Raw genomic sequence first — 17,344 nt, forward strand, 5'->3', positions numbered from 1 at the left:
TCTCTGGGGATGCATACATATTTACCAAGGTAATAAGTTCATTTTCTATTCTTCCTTTTAAAATTATGTATCGTCCTTTATCTTTTAATTCCTTTTTGTAATCAAATTTTATTGTGTTCAATATTAATATTGCAACTCCTCTTCTGCGTCTCTCTTTATATGAACTGTGGTATAGATTCCTATAGCCATACTTTTTAAAATGTTCATGTTTTGGATAAATGAGTCTCTTGTAAGAATATAATTTGTGCTTTTTCCTTTTTCAGTTTTGTCATCACCCTTTTTTTACTCGGTGCATTCAAATGTCACATTCAGTGACATTATCTTGATTGATTTACTTTTCCCTGACAATATGCTTCCAAGCAACTCAAAACAGAACCAGGATGAACTTTTGCGAACCAAAAATCCAACAGACTTTCAAACATGGGGTATCCTTCTTCCCCAACTCCCTTTTGGTGATGTGTCCAACTTAAATATCTCACCCTCTCCCAGTTGGTTTTAATTGAATCCTGTAAAGTAAAAAAAANCTTTATCTTTTAATTCCTTTTTGTAATCAAATTTTATTGTGTTCAATATTAATATTGCAACTCCTCTTCTGCGTCTCTCTTTATATGAACTGTGGTATAGATTCCTATAGCCACACTTTTTAAAATGTTCATGATTTGGATAAATGAGTCTCTTGTAAGAATATAATTTGTGCTTTTTCCTTTTTCAGTTTTGTCATCACCCTCTTTTTTACTCAATGCATTCAAATGTCACATTCAGTGACATTATCTTGATTGATTTACTTTTCCCTGACAATATGCTTCCAAGCAACTCAAAACAGAACCAGGATGAACTTTTGCGAACCAAAAATCTAAGACTTTCAAACATGGGGTATCCTTCTTCCCCAACTCCCTTTTGGTGATGTGTCCAACTTAAATATCTCACCCTCTCCCAGTTGGTTTTAATTGAATCCTGTAAAGTAAAAAAAAGCCTGAATGATTTCAGGTACTCCCTTCTAGTCTCTTCTTCTGTCAGTCATTTTATCCATAACATAGGTATGGTACCGTACAATCTTTAATAACTAGTCATTTTAGATAGTCTGTTTTGTTTTTTTATCCATACCCCTTTTCCCGCAGTGTCAGCATCTTCTTAAAGCAAAACTTTAAGATTTACATTGGAAATTTTGTAGTTTTTCTCTTTCGGTGTGCCACATCTCGTTTCCATTCTTTCCCCTTCACTTGCTGCTACCCCGCGGCTCCTCGTTGTCTCTCCTCCGCTGCCGCGGCGTCTCCTCCTGGCTCACAACTGCGTAGCCCCTTTCCTTCATGTCCTCCGCTGCTGTCCTGGCACTTTCGTTTGTCTTCGTTCAGTTCGCCCAGTGTATCCGGATTTTAGCAAGTGGTGTCTGGAAACGTATTCCTTTCTCCTTCAATATTTTTTTAATGCCCTTATATGCCTTTTGTTTTTGGACAATCTTGGTCGGATAATCATGGTCAAAGTAGATTTGTTTACCCGTTACCTGGATCTTTTTCTGCTACGCAGCAAATTGTGCAGAGTTAAATCAATACTATTGTATTTGGTCCTTTTCAGAATTGGCATTAATTTAAATCTTAAAGTTATAACCATTTAAAGTGTTAAAATTACTCAGTTTCTTGTGAAGGCTTTCAAAATTGTTTCTTTGGTCTCAAATCTTGAAGCCTAGAATGGTCACCCCAAAGAAATCATAAAACAAACCATTGTATTTAAACAATGTCAGTATAAAAAGGCAATAGACGCAAAAGACGAAGTAAATCTGCCATGTCTCTAAGAAAAAAATAAGAATTAATTTTAAGGTCCCCCCCACCATTGTTAGAACAATGATTCAGTCCGAAGTGTAGGACTGAACCAACTTTGAGTACTGGTTTATTGACTTAGTCAATGTATGGGGAACTACCAGGCAGAACCTTTGAGTAAAACTGGTTTTTAGTTCAGTACCCCACATTTCCTCTTGCAGACCAGTTCTGCATTTGTATAGCAGGTCAGAAATGCATTGCAAATTAGATTTTGTTTGTTCCACTTTCCCCCCTTCTCTTGTCCTTTGAAAAATGCATTTTTGAGCCATTTAGGACTGCTCGAATTATTCCACTTCTTTGTCCTTGGATACATGCTAAAATGAATAACATGCATAAATAAATGTATATCCTCAGCCAGTATTGGATCATCTGGACTGTTGTATTTCTTAGTGAGTTCCCCCAATTATGACACAGAGCATTTTAGTAGCAAAGACTGATGGAAAAAGGAAACAACAATGTGTAAAAAGCAGCTTTGCTGGTGAGTATGACTCCCCAGCAAGAAACATTTATTGAGCTCAAGTCTTACCTTTGTACATCTCAGTTTGATTAGTTTGGCAAAAATGCTTGATGACAAAATCATCAAATACAAGTAGATGCAGTAAGAAAAACTGAGTTGCTTAAGATTTTTTTTATGCACTGAACAATACTTGATCAAAATATGATCTTGTATCAAGAGCTGTGGAAGACAGGTGAGATCTTTTCTTCATTGATAAATGATTAATCTGTTCAAACTGGCTTAATCTTTATGGCTTCCATCCAGTTTCTTGAACAAGACCTAACTTCTTTCAGTCTGCATTGAGCCTCTCCTGCTGCATGTCCCCTGAGTCCCATGTAGGTCCACCTTAGATCTGCAAACAAAACATTATCACACTCAGTATTCTGTCCTGACAACCATTAAGTTGTTCTGTTCAAAAGCATGCAACTTTAAGAGCCTAACTTCAACACCTCCCTTCTGAATAACCTTGGAGAATAAAGCAAGGTTATTCCCACAGGTCTCTTGTTGCCATGTACAATGTAAATATACACAGGGGCTTTGTACCTCTTAAAATGGGTTTTCATGGGTTCACAGTCAGAGATGTGATTGTAAATATACTTCCAAATGTAAACATTTTCCCTTAGAATACTTGTATTTATAGTAAAAAAAAAAAGAAAAAAAAAAGATTTCTCAAGTCCAAAAATTATGCTGTAGTAACAACCAATATATTGTCTATATTGTTCCATTTTGTTTGGTCTCATCTCTCAATCATGATGATGTTTGAGAAATCCTTTAAAGAATCAAAACACTCCAGGTTTTTGATGAGGCAATATCACTATAACCCGATGTAAACTCAAAAAAGTTAATTTTACATGATACCCCCCCCCCCCTTTGAAATGCAAGATGTTCCATTCATTTTACTAATTAGTTTTAATAATGAGGTGATTGTGCCAGTGAAAAAAAAATTTCCTTAGGAAGGTATAACAGAAAATAATTGAGAACCACAGTTCTTAGAGTACACCGGGAATAATTTTTTTGAACCATGCATACATGTCATAATCCATACAGAAACTGAACTACTTCTTGTACAGAATGAGGAATCAGCTGTAAGCACAAAAGTACAAATGTATTTTGAAATTTAACTGAACTACAAGTCTCCACAAAATAAGTGTATTTGTTTTACATCACAAAACTAATTAAATTAGCTTTTTCAGGATAGGGAAGCTACAGTGGTATGCTAGCCACTTGTGCTATGACAGGAACACAGGAGAACGGACCGGACTACATGGGAAATCAATACACAACTCGAGGAGGATTTGAACAAGTGGGGGATTTAAATCTTTTAGCTGGCATGTTTTACTCTTACCTGTTATGAGTCATGTGACTCTTGACAAGGTGCCCAGCAGCCAGAGCACTCAGCAGTGAGAGCTCTCCAGCCAGCACTGTGGCACATACAATCCTGGCCAACTGGCAGGCATTCTCCCCTGGGTACTGCTGACTGGCACCCTGGACTCCCAGCATCTGAACAAATATACGCACACGTTATGCTTCTTTATCCGACTGCCATTCATTTCTATCGCCTAACCCCAACTAAACCGAACCATTACCAGTATATACTTAACCCTAAACTTTACATGAACTCAATTCAATGCAGCTTGCATGGAGTGACCAAAAGAGAGGAATCAGAAAGGCTAAAAGAGATTACAAGAGGAGGATGAAGGAGCACCCAGGCAATAACAGCAGGCAGGTTTGGGTGGGAATCCAGCACATCAACTACAGCTTCAGCTGCAATGGAGCAACTGACGTGGAGATGTTGAACCACTTCTTTACTCGTTTCGGGTCGAAGCCTCCAGTTACGGCTGTTCTGAATGCAGTAGTGCAGTTAAGCAACTTTATCCTCAAGGTGGAGGAATATGAAGTGAGGTGAGACGCTCGCTATACTCTGTCCATCCCAGAAAGGCAGCAGGATCTGATGGTGCTCCTGGATGTGTGCTGAGGTACTGTGCAGAACAGCTGGATAGGGTATTTACTAAAGATCTTAACATCTGTCCCTGTCTCAGGCCAGAGTCCCATCATGCCCATCTCCACCATCATTCCCATTCCTAAAAAAAAAATAATAAATCACATCACAGATCACCTGGCTGAATGACTACCGACTAGTGGCTTTCACCCCATTGGTGATGAAATGTTTCGAAAGACTGGTTAAGAGTCACATCTTGGGGTTCATTCCTCACACCTTTGATATGCACCAGTTTGCTTATAGAGTTAACAGGTCAACTGAAGATGTTGTTGCCACTGTCCTGCATGCTGTCTTGTCCCACCTGGAACGCTACGCACAAATCCTCTTCACTAATTTTAACTTGGCTTTCAATACCATCCTCCATGACATATTAGTGTGTAAACTGGCAGACCTGGGAATCCCCTCTTCCACCTGTTGCTGGATTAAGGACTTCATGACAGATCACAAACAAAGAGTCAGAGTGGGCCTGCATACCTCTTCAGTTATCAGCATCAGCACCGACTCTCAGGGAAGTGTGCTGAGCCCTCTGCTCTTCACGCTGTACACACGATTGTATTTCGAGACCACACAACTGTAGTGGGTCTCATCTCAGGGGGAGATGAGCCTGCCTACAGGAACGAGGTGGAGTGACTTATAGCGTGGTGGACAGACAACTTGATCCTTTATACAGGCAAAACCAAGGAGATTATAGTGGATTTTTAGNCCAGGGTGTTATGTTTTTAGGGATGGCATGAGACCATCATACATTGTAGCACAGAAATTGAATATTTAATATTGGTAAAATGTATTAAGTATTTAACATCTAGGTGTTTTTATGGGAATATGGATCTTTCAGATTATTTTGAGAAGCAATTTTGATCATATTTTACATTTTATTGTGTCATGTAGCTGTAGCTGGTCTTGGCTCGATCTCGATACACTCTGGTCTTGGTCTTGTCTTGGTCTCGGGTTAGGTGGTCTTGAACACAACACTGCTCTTACCTGTTATGAGTCATGTGACTCTTGACAAGGTGCCCAGCAGCCAGAGCACTCAGCAGTGAGAGCTCTCCAGCCAGCACTGTGGCACATACAATCCTGGCCAACTGGCAGGCATTCTCCCCTGGGTACTGCTGACTGGCACCCTGGACTCCCAGCATCTGAACAAATGCATGCACATGTTATGCTTCTTTATCCGACTGCCATTCATTTCTATCGCCTAACCCCAACTAAACTGAACCATTACCAGTATATACTTAACCCTAAACTTTACATGAACTCAATTCAATGCAGCTTGCATGGAGTGACCAAAAGAGAGGAATCAGAAAGGCTAAAAGAGATTACAAGAGGAGGATGAAGGAGCACCCAGGCAATAACAGCAGGCAGGTTTGGGTGGGAATCCAGCACATCAACTACAGCTTCAGCTGCAATGGAGCAACTGAAGGTGACATCTCACTAGAGGAGATGTTGAACCTCTTCTTTACTCGTTTTGGGTCGAAGCCTCCAGTGACAGCTGTTCTGAATGCAGTGTGCAGTTAAGCAACTTTATCCTCAAGGTGGAGGAATATGAAGTGAGGTGAGACGCTCGCTATACTCTGTCCATCCCAGAAAGGCAGCAGGATCTGATGGTGCTCCTGGATGTGTGCTGAGGTACTGTGCAGAACAGCTGGATAGGGTATTTACTAAAGATCTTAACATCTGTCCCTGTCTCAGGCCAGAGTCCCATCATGCCCATCTCCACCATCATTCCCATTCCTAAAAAAAAAATAATAAATCACATCACAGATCACCTGGCTGAATGACTACCGACTAGTGGCTTTCACCCCATTGGTGATGAAATGTTTCGAAAGACTGGTTAAGAGTCACATCTTGGGGTTCATTCCTCACACCTTTGATATGCACCAGTTTGCTTATAGAGTTAACAGGTCAACTGAAGATGTTGTTGCCACTGTCCTGCATGCTGTCTTGTCCCACCTGGAACGCTACGCACAAATCCTCTTCACTAATTTTAACTTGGCTTTCAATACCATCCTCCATGACATATTTGTGTGTAAACTGGCAGACATGGGAATCCCCTCTTCCACCTGTTGCTGGATTAAGGACTTCATGACAGATCACAAACAAAGAGTCAGAGTGGGCCCGCATACCTCTTTAGTTATCAGCATCAGCACCGACTCTCAGGGAAGTGTGCTGAGCCCTCTGCTCTTCACGCTGTACACACACACACGATTGTATTTCCAGACCACACAACTGTAGTGGGTCTCATCTCAGGGGGAGATAAGCCTGCCCACAGGAACGAGGTGGAGTGACTTACAGCGTGGTGGACAGACAACAACTTGATCCTTTATACAGGCAAAACCAAGGAGATTATAGTGGATTTTTAGGAGAAGAGTCATTCAACCACTATACATCTGCGGAGAGGGTGTCAAACGTCCGTTATCTGGGAGTTCATATCATGGATAACCTGGCCTCTGATGTAAACACAGCAGAACTGGCAAAGAAGGTCCAGCAGAGAGAAACAATATTTCTCTAAAAACTGCTGGTGTCCTGTTGATGCTCTTTTAAGAACATCATCTGCTGTTGTCTGTGTGTGGTTCTCCAGCTGCACAGCAGCTCAAAGGAAGACTCTCCAGAGAATCATTAAATCTGCCTAGAAGACCATCGGCTGCTCTCTGCCTTCTCTTTAAGTACTCCACAGGTCCCACTGCCTCAGGAAAGCCAGGAACATTTTAAAAGACTCCTTACACCCTGGACACAATTTATTCCAACTGCTGCCATCTGGCTGCAGATACCCAGTAGCCATAAGGGCATTAAATGCCACCTAGTACCATTTATCACCAAATTATAATCCGTGTAATTTTTATTACACATTTTCTACAACGACAATAAAGATTGATTGACTTTAGGTTCTAAATCTAACCTCTAGCCCAAAAACAGCACTTGTGGGGACCAGAGCCTGGTGTGTTAAAGTTGTTGCCCAAGTGGAGCCAGCACATTAACTTAATCCTCATTATCGTCCAGCATGTTAGTGATTTTTCTTCTAGCTTCTGTGTCAATCATCAATGACGTTCAGGTTGGATGAATGCGACCTGGCTGTACACACAGGTCATATCAGAAAAGATTGGATACATATTGGATTTAAAACCACATATCCAAGTGGCCTGGATCGCATTAGGAAAAAAAACAAAACAAAAAAACAAAACATCTGTGTTGTTCAAACTGTCATGAAAAGATCAGATATAGGTCACATAAAGGCAAAAAAAAAAAAATCAGACTTGGGCCACTTTAAGATGCAGCGTGAACACAGCCTTTGTCAGGAGATTTATTTGTTTATTATTGGGAATAAGAAAAATTTATTTGCCAAATTAAAAATGATTTCTTGTTTATCCAACAATATGATTAAGGAACAGTAAAATAAACATAACTAAAACTGCCCCATATGATAATTTCTCATTTGAATCTGTGAAACTTTAAAGGTAACTTAGAAGAACAGTGTGTTTATGGAGCTACAGGAATCCTGTTAAAATTGGTGTTTTAACAGGCTGGTGTTTAACCAGCTCGGCTGACAGCTGGAGAGCTGTAAATACAGTAATCTAATTACTGTACCATATGTTGATAAACTGATCCAGTTCAGTGCAACCGTTAGGCCTAACAAAACCAGCTGTACTTGGTTAAACTCTACAGAGGAAACAATAATATTCAGGCATGTTGTTTGCCAACTCAGCTTTACTATGAGTTACTGAAACAGGTTTACAGGTGTGCTGCGTGTACCTTGAGGCAGGCTTGTTGAGGGGGCAGGTTGGTGCCTCCTCCCACAGTGCCCACCTCTATAGAGGGCATAGTACAGCTGATGTACAGGTCCTTCCCTGTTGGTCCTGATGGCTCCATGAGAGTAATGCAGTTACTGCTGCTTACTGACTGGGCCGGATCCTGATAAACACACATTGAGAGACATGTTTAATGCTGAAATGTAATAAAATAAATTAACAAGCAATGATTAAAAAGAACCTCCTTACCTGCCCGCAGGCTATGTAGATGGCAGCCACCAAGTTGGCAGCATGTGCATTAAATCCACCAATGCTACCTGCCATGGCAGAGCCAACCAGGTTCTTACTGATGTTAACTTCTATCAGTGCCTCAGTTGTAGTCTTCAAAACCTGAGGAATGGGAAAAACAGGGAAATCAATTGTGAGACAACCTCCATAGTGTTTCTACGTGCTGGAGACCACCACTCATACCGAGCACTGTTAGAGAGATGTTTCTCCCTACTGGCACAATATGCTTCCTCTGGATGAGGAAATCATCCAAAAATTAATAATCAACGGCAATCTGCTGAGCTTTCTTAGATACGTTTTATCGTAACATGGTCAACTAAATTGGAGTGTATTGTATTATACATCTGAGGTTCCCCCCAGAGGAACTGCCAACAGCGCTGCCTGCTTTGTCCAGAAGACAGTTTGTTGAAGCAGGTGTATGATAGCATCATCAACTCCAACTATATTTTGATAAGCAAACTGCAGAGGGTCTTGATATGAGCTTGTCTTCTTACTCAGGTGGGCCAACAGGATTCTTTCTAGGACCTTCATGTTGTGGGATGTCAGGGCAACAGGCCTGCAGTTGTTGATGACTGATGGATGAGTTTTCTTTGGTATTGGGACCAGGAGGATGTCTTCCACGACAGTTTGAAGAGATGCTGCAGAATCCTACACAGGGTGGGATGTCTGTCTGGGGTCAGGAGAAGAGAATGATGAGCTTGTTCTTGAGCTGAACCTGTTGAACAGAGCTCATTTGCTCTGTCCCTACTTCCATCCGTCTGATCCTCCTTTTAATTGAGGCCTGTAACCTTCTTCATCCCTGACCACATCTCTGATATTGTTCCTTCTGCAGTTTATTCCAGCCTCTTCCTGTACTTCTCCTTGTTGTCTCTAATCTTGACATTGAGCTCTTTCTGTAGACTTCTCAATTGCTCCTTGTCTTGTTCCCTAAAGGCTCTTTTTTTTGACTTGTTTAAAAGTTCCTTTCGGTCACTGGCGATCCAGGGTTTGTTATTCGGGAACCATCTCACTGTTCTGGTGGGGATGGTGCCGTTCACACAGAAGTATAATATAGTCAGTCACACACTCAGTCATGGCACTGATGTCATCTCCATGTAGCTGGCAGAGAGTAGTCCAATCAGTTGCTTCAAACAAACCTGGAGGACCTCTTCTGCTTCCTGTGACCATTTCCAAACAGTCATCTTCCTAACAGGTAGCCTCTTCACTAGGGGTTTGTATTAAGAACAGAGAAAAACACAATTATGGTTTGATTTCCCCCAGAGGAGGTTTTGCTTTGGAGACATATGTATCTTTGACATCAGTGTAAAGCAAATAAAAAATCTTGTTTTCCTGGGTGGAGCAGCTGACAAAATGGTGAAACATTGGCAGCATAGAAGAGAGTGAGGCATGATTAAAATCACCAGATATTGCACATGCATTATTGGCAACAGCTCAGGGGGAATTTAAACACCTGCAAAAATAACACTGGTGAACTCTCTTGGTAAAAAATATGGTCGGAAACTTACTTCCAAGAGTTCAATGTCTAGACCAGTGTTTCTCAACCCTGGTCCTCACCGCCCCCCTGCTCTGCATGTTTTAAATGTGCGCTGATTCAAATTATTGCATGACCATCAAGTACTGCAGAAGTCTGTTAATCACCCAGAGATACAATTCAGGTGTGTGGCAGAAGGGAAACACCTAAAACATGCAGGACAGGGGGGCGGTAGGACCAGAGTTGAGAAACACTGGTCTAGACTGCAGAGACAACACTTCACAGTAACATGTCCTGGATAACACCATCTGTTGTTCAAACACTGCTAATCCACCTCCCTTTTTCCTGCTGCTCTTTAAATCTGTCTGCTCAAGTAGTGAGGAAGCTTGGCAGAGAGATGTTGAGTTGGGGATACAATCCAACAACCATGTTTATGAAAAGCACATTATGCTGCCTTCCTTATACTCTTGCTGAGTTCTTGTCAGGGCTTGAAGTTCTTCCATCTTGTTACCTAACGATCTCACGTTGCCCATGGATGGTACAGATGGTTTGACCTTCCTCCTTCTCTGTCTCCTTGTTGCTGTTCTCCATCTATGATGCCTCCATTTCAACTTCTCTGGGATTTCTGGCTACAGCTGTGGCATTATGTCAGCTTTTAAAATGTTGATCAACTGCTCTCTGTTGTAAACCACTCTGTTGCTATAGTTATGCATCATAACAAAAATATGAAAATATTGCCAAAAATCAGTCAAACCACAGCATTCAAAAAAAGAAACAGCTGTCCAAAAAATATTTTTTTTCTCCAAAAAAGCAGTAATTAATGTTTGAAAATAATAATAAAAAAAATTAAAGCTGCAAGCGGCTCCTTCTACACCGAGAAGTTATGTCAGATGGCACAGGATTAAACCCATCTGAATCAGAGTAAAAGTAAAACATACAGTTGAAAAAACGGGTGACTTCCTGTCAGAAGTGGGTGGGGCTAAGGTGATATCAATTGAACATGAGAATGTGATCAAGACTGGTCTATAGTGAGACATAGAAAGTCTGATGCAGCTGTGACCTTGCATGTGGAAGTTATTGAACCTTGATGTTTCATGGCAAATAGTCAAAGTTTGACACTTAGCCACGGCCACATGCTTTGATGTACGAGAAATCTTTTGATAACTTTTTACCTTCGATGCCTCAAGAGTGTGCTGAGTAATTCTGAAGTCTGTAGCTTAAAAACTGTAGGACGGGTTCAATCAGATACGACGTCTATAAAAATGAAAATGACGGCTTTGATCCAAAATGGCCGACTTCCTGTTGGGTTTGGACCATTGCTCCAAGAAAAAAATTTGTATGTCTTGATATGCCCTTGGTATGCCCTTGGTACACATGTGTACCAAGTTTCATTATTCTAGGTTAAAGCATAGCTTGGGGCTGATCATTTAAAATATTATAGGGGGCGCTGTAGAGAAATTAGGCCACACCCACCAAAGTTTGTTATGGATTCCTGTCAGAGGGTGGATAAAGATCAATCCTAGTGAGTTTGGTGCAGCTCGGCTCAAAACCGTGGAATTTGAAGCCAAACGTATCGCAACAGCGTTACAGGTCACCTCGCCACGCCCACCCACTTCATTGATACCGGTCAGGGTTGGAATCCACTTCTCACCAACATGTCTTCTGTCTCTGGACACAGTTTCATGTTGATAAAGTCAAAGGGGTCACAGTAAAACATGACACTTCCTGTTCTCAGGGGTACGTGGCCTAAGTGATGTCATCATTTGACCATTAGGCATTGTAGGTCACCAGATGATCAATTACTGAAAGTTTGGTGCCTCTGAGTTTTTGTGTAGGAGATAACAGTTTCGTGTTTCATGGCGAGTAGGTGAACTTTGACCCCTGATAACACCCCTTCAGCATGCACGAAAACTCACAGTTTTGATAACTTTTAATCGGCCATACCTTAAGAACGAACAGACCAAGTTTGAAGCTGATCGATCGAAATCCCTAGGAAGAGTTTGATCAAATACGAAGGCTGTAAACGGCCAAAATGGGATCAAAATCGGAACTTAAATCCGAAATGGCCGACTTCCTGTTTGACTTGCACTATGACAACAGGTGGCGCTGATGAGCCGTTTCTTGTATGATTTTTGCAAGGATTTTAAAATACGCAATTTTCACGCAGACTTGATGCATCTGCCAAGTTTGGTGAGTTTTTGAATTGATAAAGCCCCCAAAAAGCCAATTAATTTGGCAGAAGCACAATAAGAAGAAACAGTACGATTACAATAGGCCTTCGCAGGGCTTTGCTGCTTGGGCCTAAAAAAGACAAAATCTCAATGAAACCACAGAACTACTCCAACATGCTGCCACCCTCAGTGGCACACTTTGTAATTTTATCAGTGAAAAATCCTATACAAATAAAATTTTACCTACTTACTTATAGCTGGACTGAATTTGACTCTATATAAACAATCTGAACAAATGATAGGAATTTACTGGACTGAAATCAAAGATTGATCTGAAACAATTTTAAATAAACTTCGGACAAAGTTGTATTCTTTATATAATTACTTTGAGGATTTTAAGATCATGAAGGTCATTGGATTTTTTTATTTAAGAGTGCCCCTCAATATGACCCTGAAGTGAGGGAAGGGATGGAGAGGACTCATTTTATTTTTTGTTGCCATACAGCAGCTTTAAAGACAAGATTTAAATATTATCTTTGAAAATAAATGTAGAATAATCAAGTTATAAAACTTAGGTAAAAGAAGATACAAATATGTTTGCCTTTTTATCACAAAGCTTTACCTAAAGTTCAGGGTCCATCCAAAATTTTATATATATTTTGTCTGACATGCCCCTGTGGTAGGACAAGTAGTGAAAGGAAAAAATAACCCTCTATAAGTATATGTAGCATAACATAAAACCATGCTACTAAAACAATGAAAATAATTTATTGAACTGTATGCACATGATGTGAAGAAAGCATAATACAATGGGAAAGCAAAGTAGAACCTTCATAGTAGTTTTGTGTAAAGAGTAGGCCTGACTTGTAGGCCTGACTCCTCTTACCTCTTGGACCACCTTTGCAGAGATTGTAGCTTCACAGACAGCAGACTTGCCCCTGCCTTCAATCCAGTTGATAGCAGCAGGTTTCTTGTCTGTACAGTAGTTCCCACTGACTGCCACTACCTGCAGCTCAGGGAAGTGCTGCTGCAGCCTGCTCAGAGCCTTTTCTGTGCCCTGCAGACAATCAAGTTTTCTTTAAAACAAAGGTTGCTTACGGTACATTTATGTAAATTGATAAGTACAGTTGATATGTTGAAGACTATTTTCTCATGGTTACCTTAGAGATCATATTCATTCCCATAGCATCTCCTGTCCTGCACTGGAAGCGTATGTAAAGATTTCTCCCAGCCAGACCAACCAGCAACTTTTGTAGCCGAGCAAATCTGCCAATAATAAATGCAAAAATCATAAATTATTTGTAGAAGACAAGAAGAAGTTTTTACTGGTATTGGTCTTAAACACAGTTTATGTAGTGAGTCTGTACAGCTACACCAAGCGATTTACCTGCTGCTGTTGTCAAAAGCCTCTGAGATGTCCTGAAAGCCATCTGGACTCTCCAGCCAGGCCTTGACCTCGGCAGCCTTGCAGGCAGATGGGAGTCTGACCACAGGACCACGAGTCATGCCATCAGCCAGGATACAGCTGCTGGCTCCTCCGGACAGCTAAAGCAAGGAGACAAAAAGAATTAAACATATACTCGGAATTATAAATGTCTAAATGTTTAAAAAACAAAACTAAAAACAGAGGTGAACTGGTAGCAACTGGTACAATTTTCCAGGCAGCACAGTCGAGCAACAGCAAAGATTCTCACTCTGGTAGCAAGTGAGACAACTGGCAATAAATACAACTTCAGACCGGATAGACAAACGACAAGAACCCGACAGGCAAACACAGACACAGGTGGAGTTAAATACACCAGGGAGTAATTATGGGGAAACAAAAGACAGCTGGAGACAATCAAGGGGTATGCAGGAAAACACGGAGACTCAACTGAACACAGAAACCTAAATAAACACACAGAAAAACCAAATCCTCACACATTGTGCGAACCAAAACAAGTAAAATCATAAATATTTTACTGTATTACAGGCTACCTGTATGAATAATGCAGAAAGTAGAAGCACTTCACAATGTGGAAAAAAATATGTATTTTGGTTCTGCCATACGGGGTGTAAAGTAGTAAGTTACATTTACATTTATTAGTGTAATTACAATTTGTCTAATTTGTCCTTTAAGGTGTTTATAAAAGCTGAACTTTTACTTTTCCTTGAATTTGTTTTGAATAAAGTTACTCAGTTACATTTGAAATCATATCCATTAATGAGTAAAGATAAAAAAAAGAAAATGGCAGAAAAAATGGCATTGATCTTTTGGCTGGGTTCTTATAGTGTTGCATCAATGACAAGACAGAGGAGCAAGGAAAACCTGTCAAGTTTAGTTCAAGTTATCTTCTGAGAAAAAGAAAAGCCCTTGCTGAATTTAATGCATCAGTTTAACTGTAAGCATAGGCAGCAGGTTTATCATACATTGTAAACTTGAATAATATTTTAACAACAAATGAAAATGTCAATTTTATCAGGTACTTGTGATTATAATTTGTATTGACTAAAACTGACAACAGAAAATCGGGTTTGGAGTCGTTTATTTAAAACTATTAGATGGGAGTAACAAACAGCAGCTGACATAATATATTGGAAATCAATGTCCCATTAAAATACACATAATATTTTCTGTTGCTTTTTTATTTATAAATGTGCTCCTTTAAATAAATATAGCTTAACACCAACATGTCCTCATTTCCTTTGTGATGAGCTGAACTTTGTTTTGCTCATCACAAAGTAACTAAAGTACAATTGTAAAGAGGTACTAAGTGCACATTTTTATCAAAAATAACTTTGGCATCATTGTTATGGATGTAAATCCCAGGGGGGTCAGGACCCTCTCCCCCCCAATCTTGAAAAGGTCCAGCATGTGAATGTCATCGGAGTACACATTCAATGACCACTCCTGGAATATCCTCTCAGTTCTTCTATTCTAGGAGAATCCTAGAGGTAAAAAAAATGCTGATATGCAGGAGTATCTAAGTAACATTATTAACTTTGTTTGGAAAATTTTATTCCACATAAGTAGGAGATTGTGATTAACCATGTATCCAACACAGTGGACGGCATGCATTGCTGACTATATTTTTAACATCAGTCATGTAGTTGATTTACCTTTCATTATGACTGTTTTGCTTGCAATTAAATTCATTTTGAGTATATCTATAAGTTAGTTTTAAAAATATATAATTTTTATGCAGATCAGTTGTAGTTTGTGTTCGTAAAACTATAATTTTCTCATACTTTTAGGCCGCAAGTGCAGCAAAGAATAAGGAACACTAAAGAATAGTCGAGGAAATTCCCTCTGATGACGAATATAGTGACAGCAATGATGAACACTGGAAACATAGTTGTGGATGATGAAGGAGATGCCGACAATCAGGATGCTGAAAGTCAAGATGATGAGGGCCAGGATGATGAAAAACAGGATACAAAGGGAGGTCAGCATGATGAGGGAGCTGAGGAAAATGTTCACACGGTACTTGCTCAGAGAAATGCTCACAAGGGCCATGTTAGCTCTCAACCCTGCAAATATGTCTGGAAGGTAAGGTCCAAAACAATAACTTTGATGGAGACCTGCCATCTTTTCTAGGAGACAGGAGAGTAAATGTTGACGTTAGAGAAGCAATTGATTTCTTTAGGTATTTGTTTCCCTTATGCACTATCTCATCATTGATGATGAGAATGCACTATCTCATCATCAATACCTAAAGAGATAGTGCATGATGATGCACTATCTCATAATCATTGATGAGATAGTGCATGATGATGCACTATCTCATAATCATTGATGAGATAGTGCATGATGATGCACTAACTCATCATCATTGATGAGATAGTGCATAACACCAACATGTATGCTCTGCAGAAAGGGAAAGAAAATTTGGCAGTGACAAGTGAAGAAATGCAAATTTTTCTAGGAATCAACGTGGTCATGGGGTACATTCAGTATCCTAGGACACGGATGTACTGGTCCAGTGAATATTGGCTTCGTCTTGGAATAATTGCAGATGCTATGTCTGTAAACACATATGAGCAAATTCTGAGTTATCTGCACTTTGTGGATAACTATACTTACCAGCCAGCAAACACAGACAGGCTCTTCAAAATAGCACCAGTGCTAAGTACACTTCAGAAAACATTCCTGGCGGCAGTAAACCCTGAAGAATTCCAATCAACTGATGAGCAAATCTTCCCTTCAAAGGCCAACTGTCAAACAAGCAATACATACCAAAAAAGCCCAAACCCTGGGGAGTGAAAGTATGGATCAGGACACCGTCCTCAAATGTATGTACAGATTTGAAGTGTACCAGGGCTCAGCAATTAGGGGTCTGAGCAGTGGTTTGGGAATGGCTGGAGATGTAGTGATGCGCCTTTGTTTTGACATAAAGCATAAAAACCACAAGGTGTTTTTTGACCATTTCTTCTGCAGTATTCCACTCCTTAAGGCCTTGAAAGACCTAGGCAGGTACATGCAGAGCAAACAGAGTGAAAGGAGCGAGTCAGAAACTTAAGAGTGAAGAACAACTGAAAGAAGAAGGCAGACGAGCCTGCTCTGTTGTCAGCACAAACAGTAACATCACTGTCGTGTGTTGGCTTGACACCTCAGTCATCCACATGGTATCGACCTGTGCTGGTCAGTCCTCTGAAGACATGGCCCAAAGACGGCTGAAGAAAGAACAAACCAAGATCAGGGTCCAAAAACCCTGCTTGGTGGCCCTTTATAACAAACTCATGGGTGGGGTGGATCTTGTTGACCAGTGTGTGGCAATGTATCCTCGCAGATGTAGAAACAAGTGGTGGTACATCAGAGTGTTCTTTCATTTTTTGGATGTGGCTGTTGTAAATGTCTGGCGACTCTACCTGATGTCTGGATTGGAAAAGAAGAATCTCCTCATTTTCTAAGCTTCTGTGGCCTGTGCACTGATAAATTCTGGGTCTGTTCAGCAAAACAGAAGAGAAAGACCCAGTGGAGCCCCACCTCCAGCAAAATGCAGAGCCAGGCCCAGCCCAACGGATAAGCAAAGTAAGCAGCTGCTTAGGGCCCCAAGGCCACTAAGGGGCCTCCTCAGTGGAGCTGATTTTTTTAAGTAATAATTTCTATGTCATTATAATATCAAAAACACACAATTTCACCACGAAGTGATTTGTTTTTACAATAATAAATATTTGATAATGTACGTAGAAATCATTATTATATGAATAAAAAAGGAAAAAAAAATGTTCTTGGTGCCCTCTGGTGGCCGCAGTAGGTATACCGCATGCTTCGCCGGTAATTTGAGCTGCCGTGCAATGTGCAGAGCATCCAAACGTCCAAAGCTCTGGTCAGAAGTTAAGTAAGCAAAACAATGTCTCAAAAAAGGACTTATCCTTCAGG

At 40.4% G+C, this 17,344-nt stretch overlaps 1 protein-coding gene across 2 annotated transcripts in view; it reads right to left on the minus strand.

The window, feature by feature from the left end:
- Positions 1–2,272: 2,272 nt before the first annotated feature.
- Positions 2,273–17,344, minus strand: part of LOC103155668 (3-hydroxy-3-methylglutaryl-coenzyme A reductase) — a 38,134-nt gene continuing 23,062 nt past the window's right edge. The window contains exons 14-20 of one of the 2 annotated variants that reach the window (XM_007577425.2): positions 13,370–13,527; positions 13,143–13,248; positions 12,869–13,039; positions 8,302–8,442; positions 8,057–8,215; positions 5,291–5,445; positions 2,273–2,662 (exon numbers count right to left, since the gene is read on the minus strand). In XM_007577425.2, coding sequence (XP_007577487.1) covers positions 2,590–2,662; positions 5,291–5,445; positions 8,057–8,215; positions 8,302–8,442; positions 12,869–13,039; positions 13,143–13,248; positions 13,370–13,527 — 963 coding nt within the window. In that variant the 3' untranslated portion in view covers positions 2,273–2,589. Of the gene's footprint in view, positions 2,663–3,636; positions 3,656–5,290; positions 5,446–8,056; positions 8,216–8,301; positions 8,443–12,868; positions 13,040–13,142; positions 13,249–13,369; positions 13,528–17,344 lie in introns of those variants that run through there. The other variant, XM_007577426.2, reaches the window with a different exon arrangement.

This window comes from Poecilia formosa, unplaced genomic scaffold (assembly GCF_000485575.1).
Source record: "Poecilia formosa unplaced genomic scaffold, Poecilia_formosa-5.1.2 Scaffold441, whole genome shotgun sequence".
Taxonomy (NCBI): Eukaryota; Metazoa; Chordata; class Actinopteri; order Cyprinodontiformes; family Poeciliidae; genus Poecilia; species Poecilia formosa.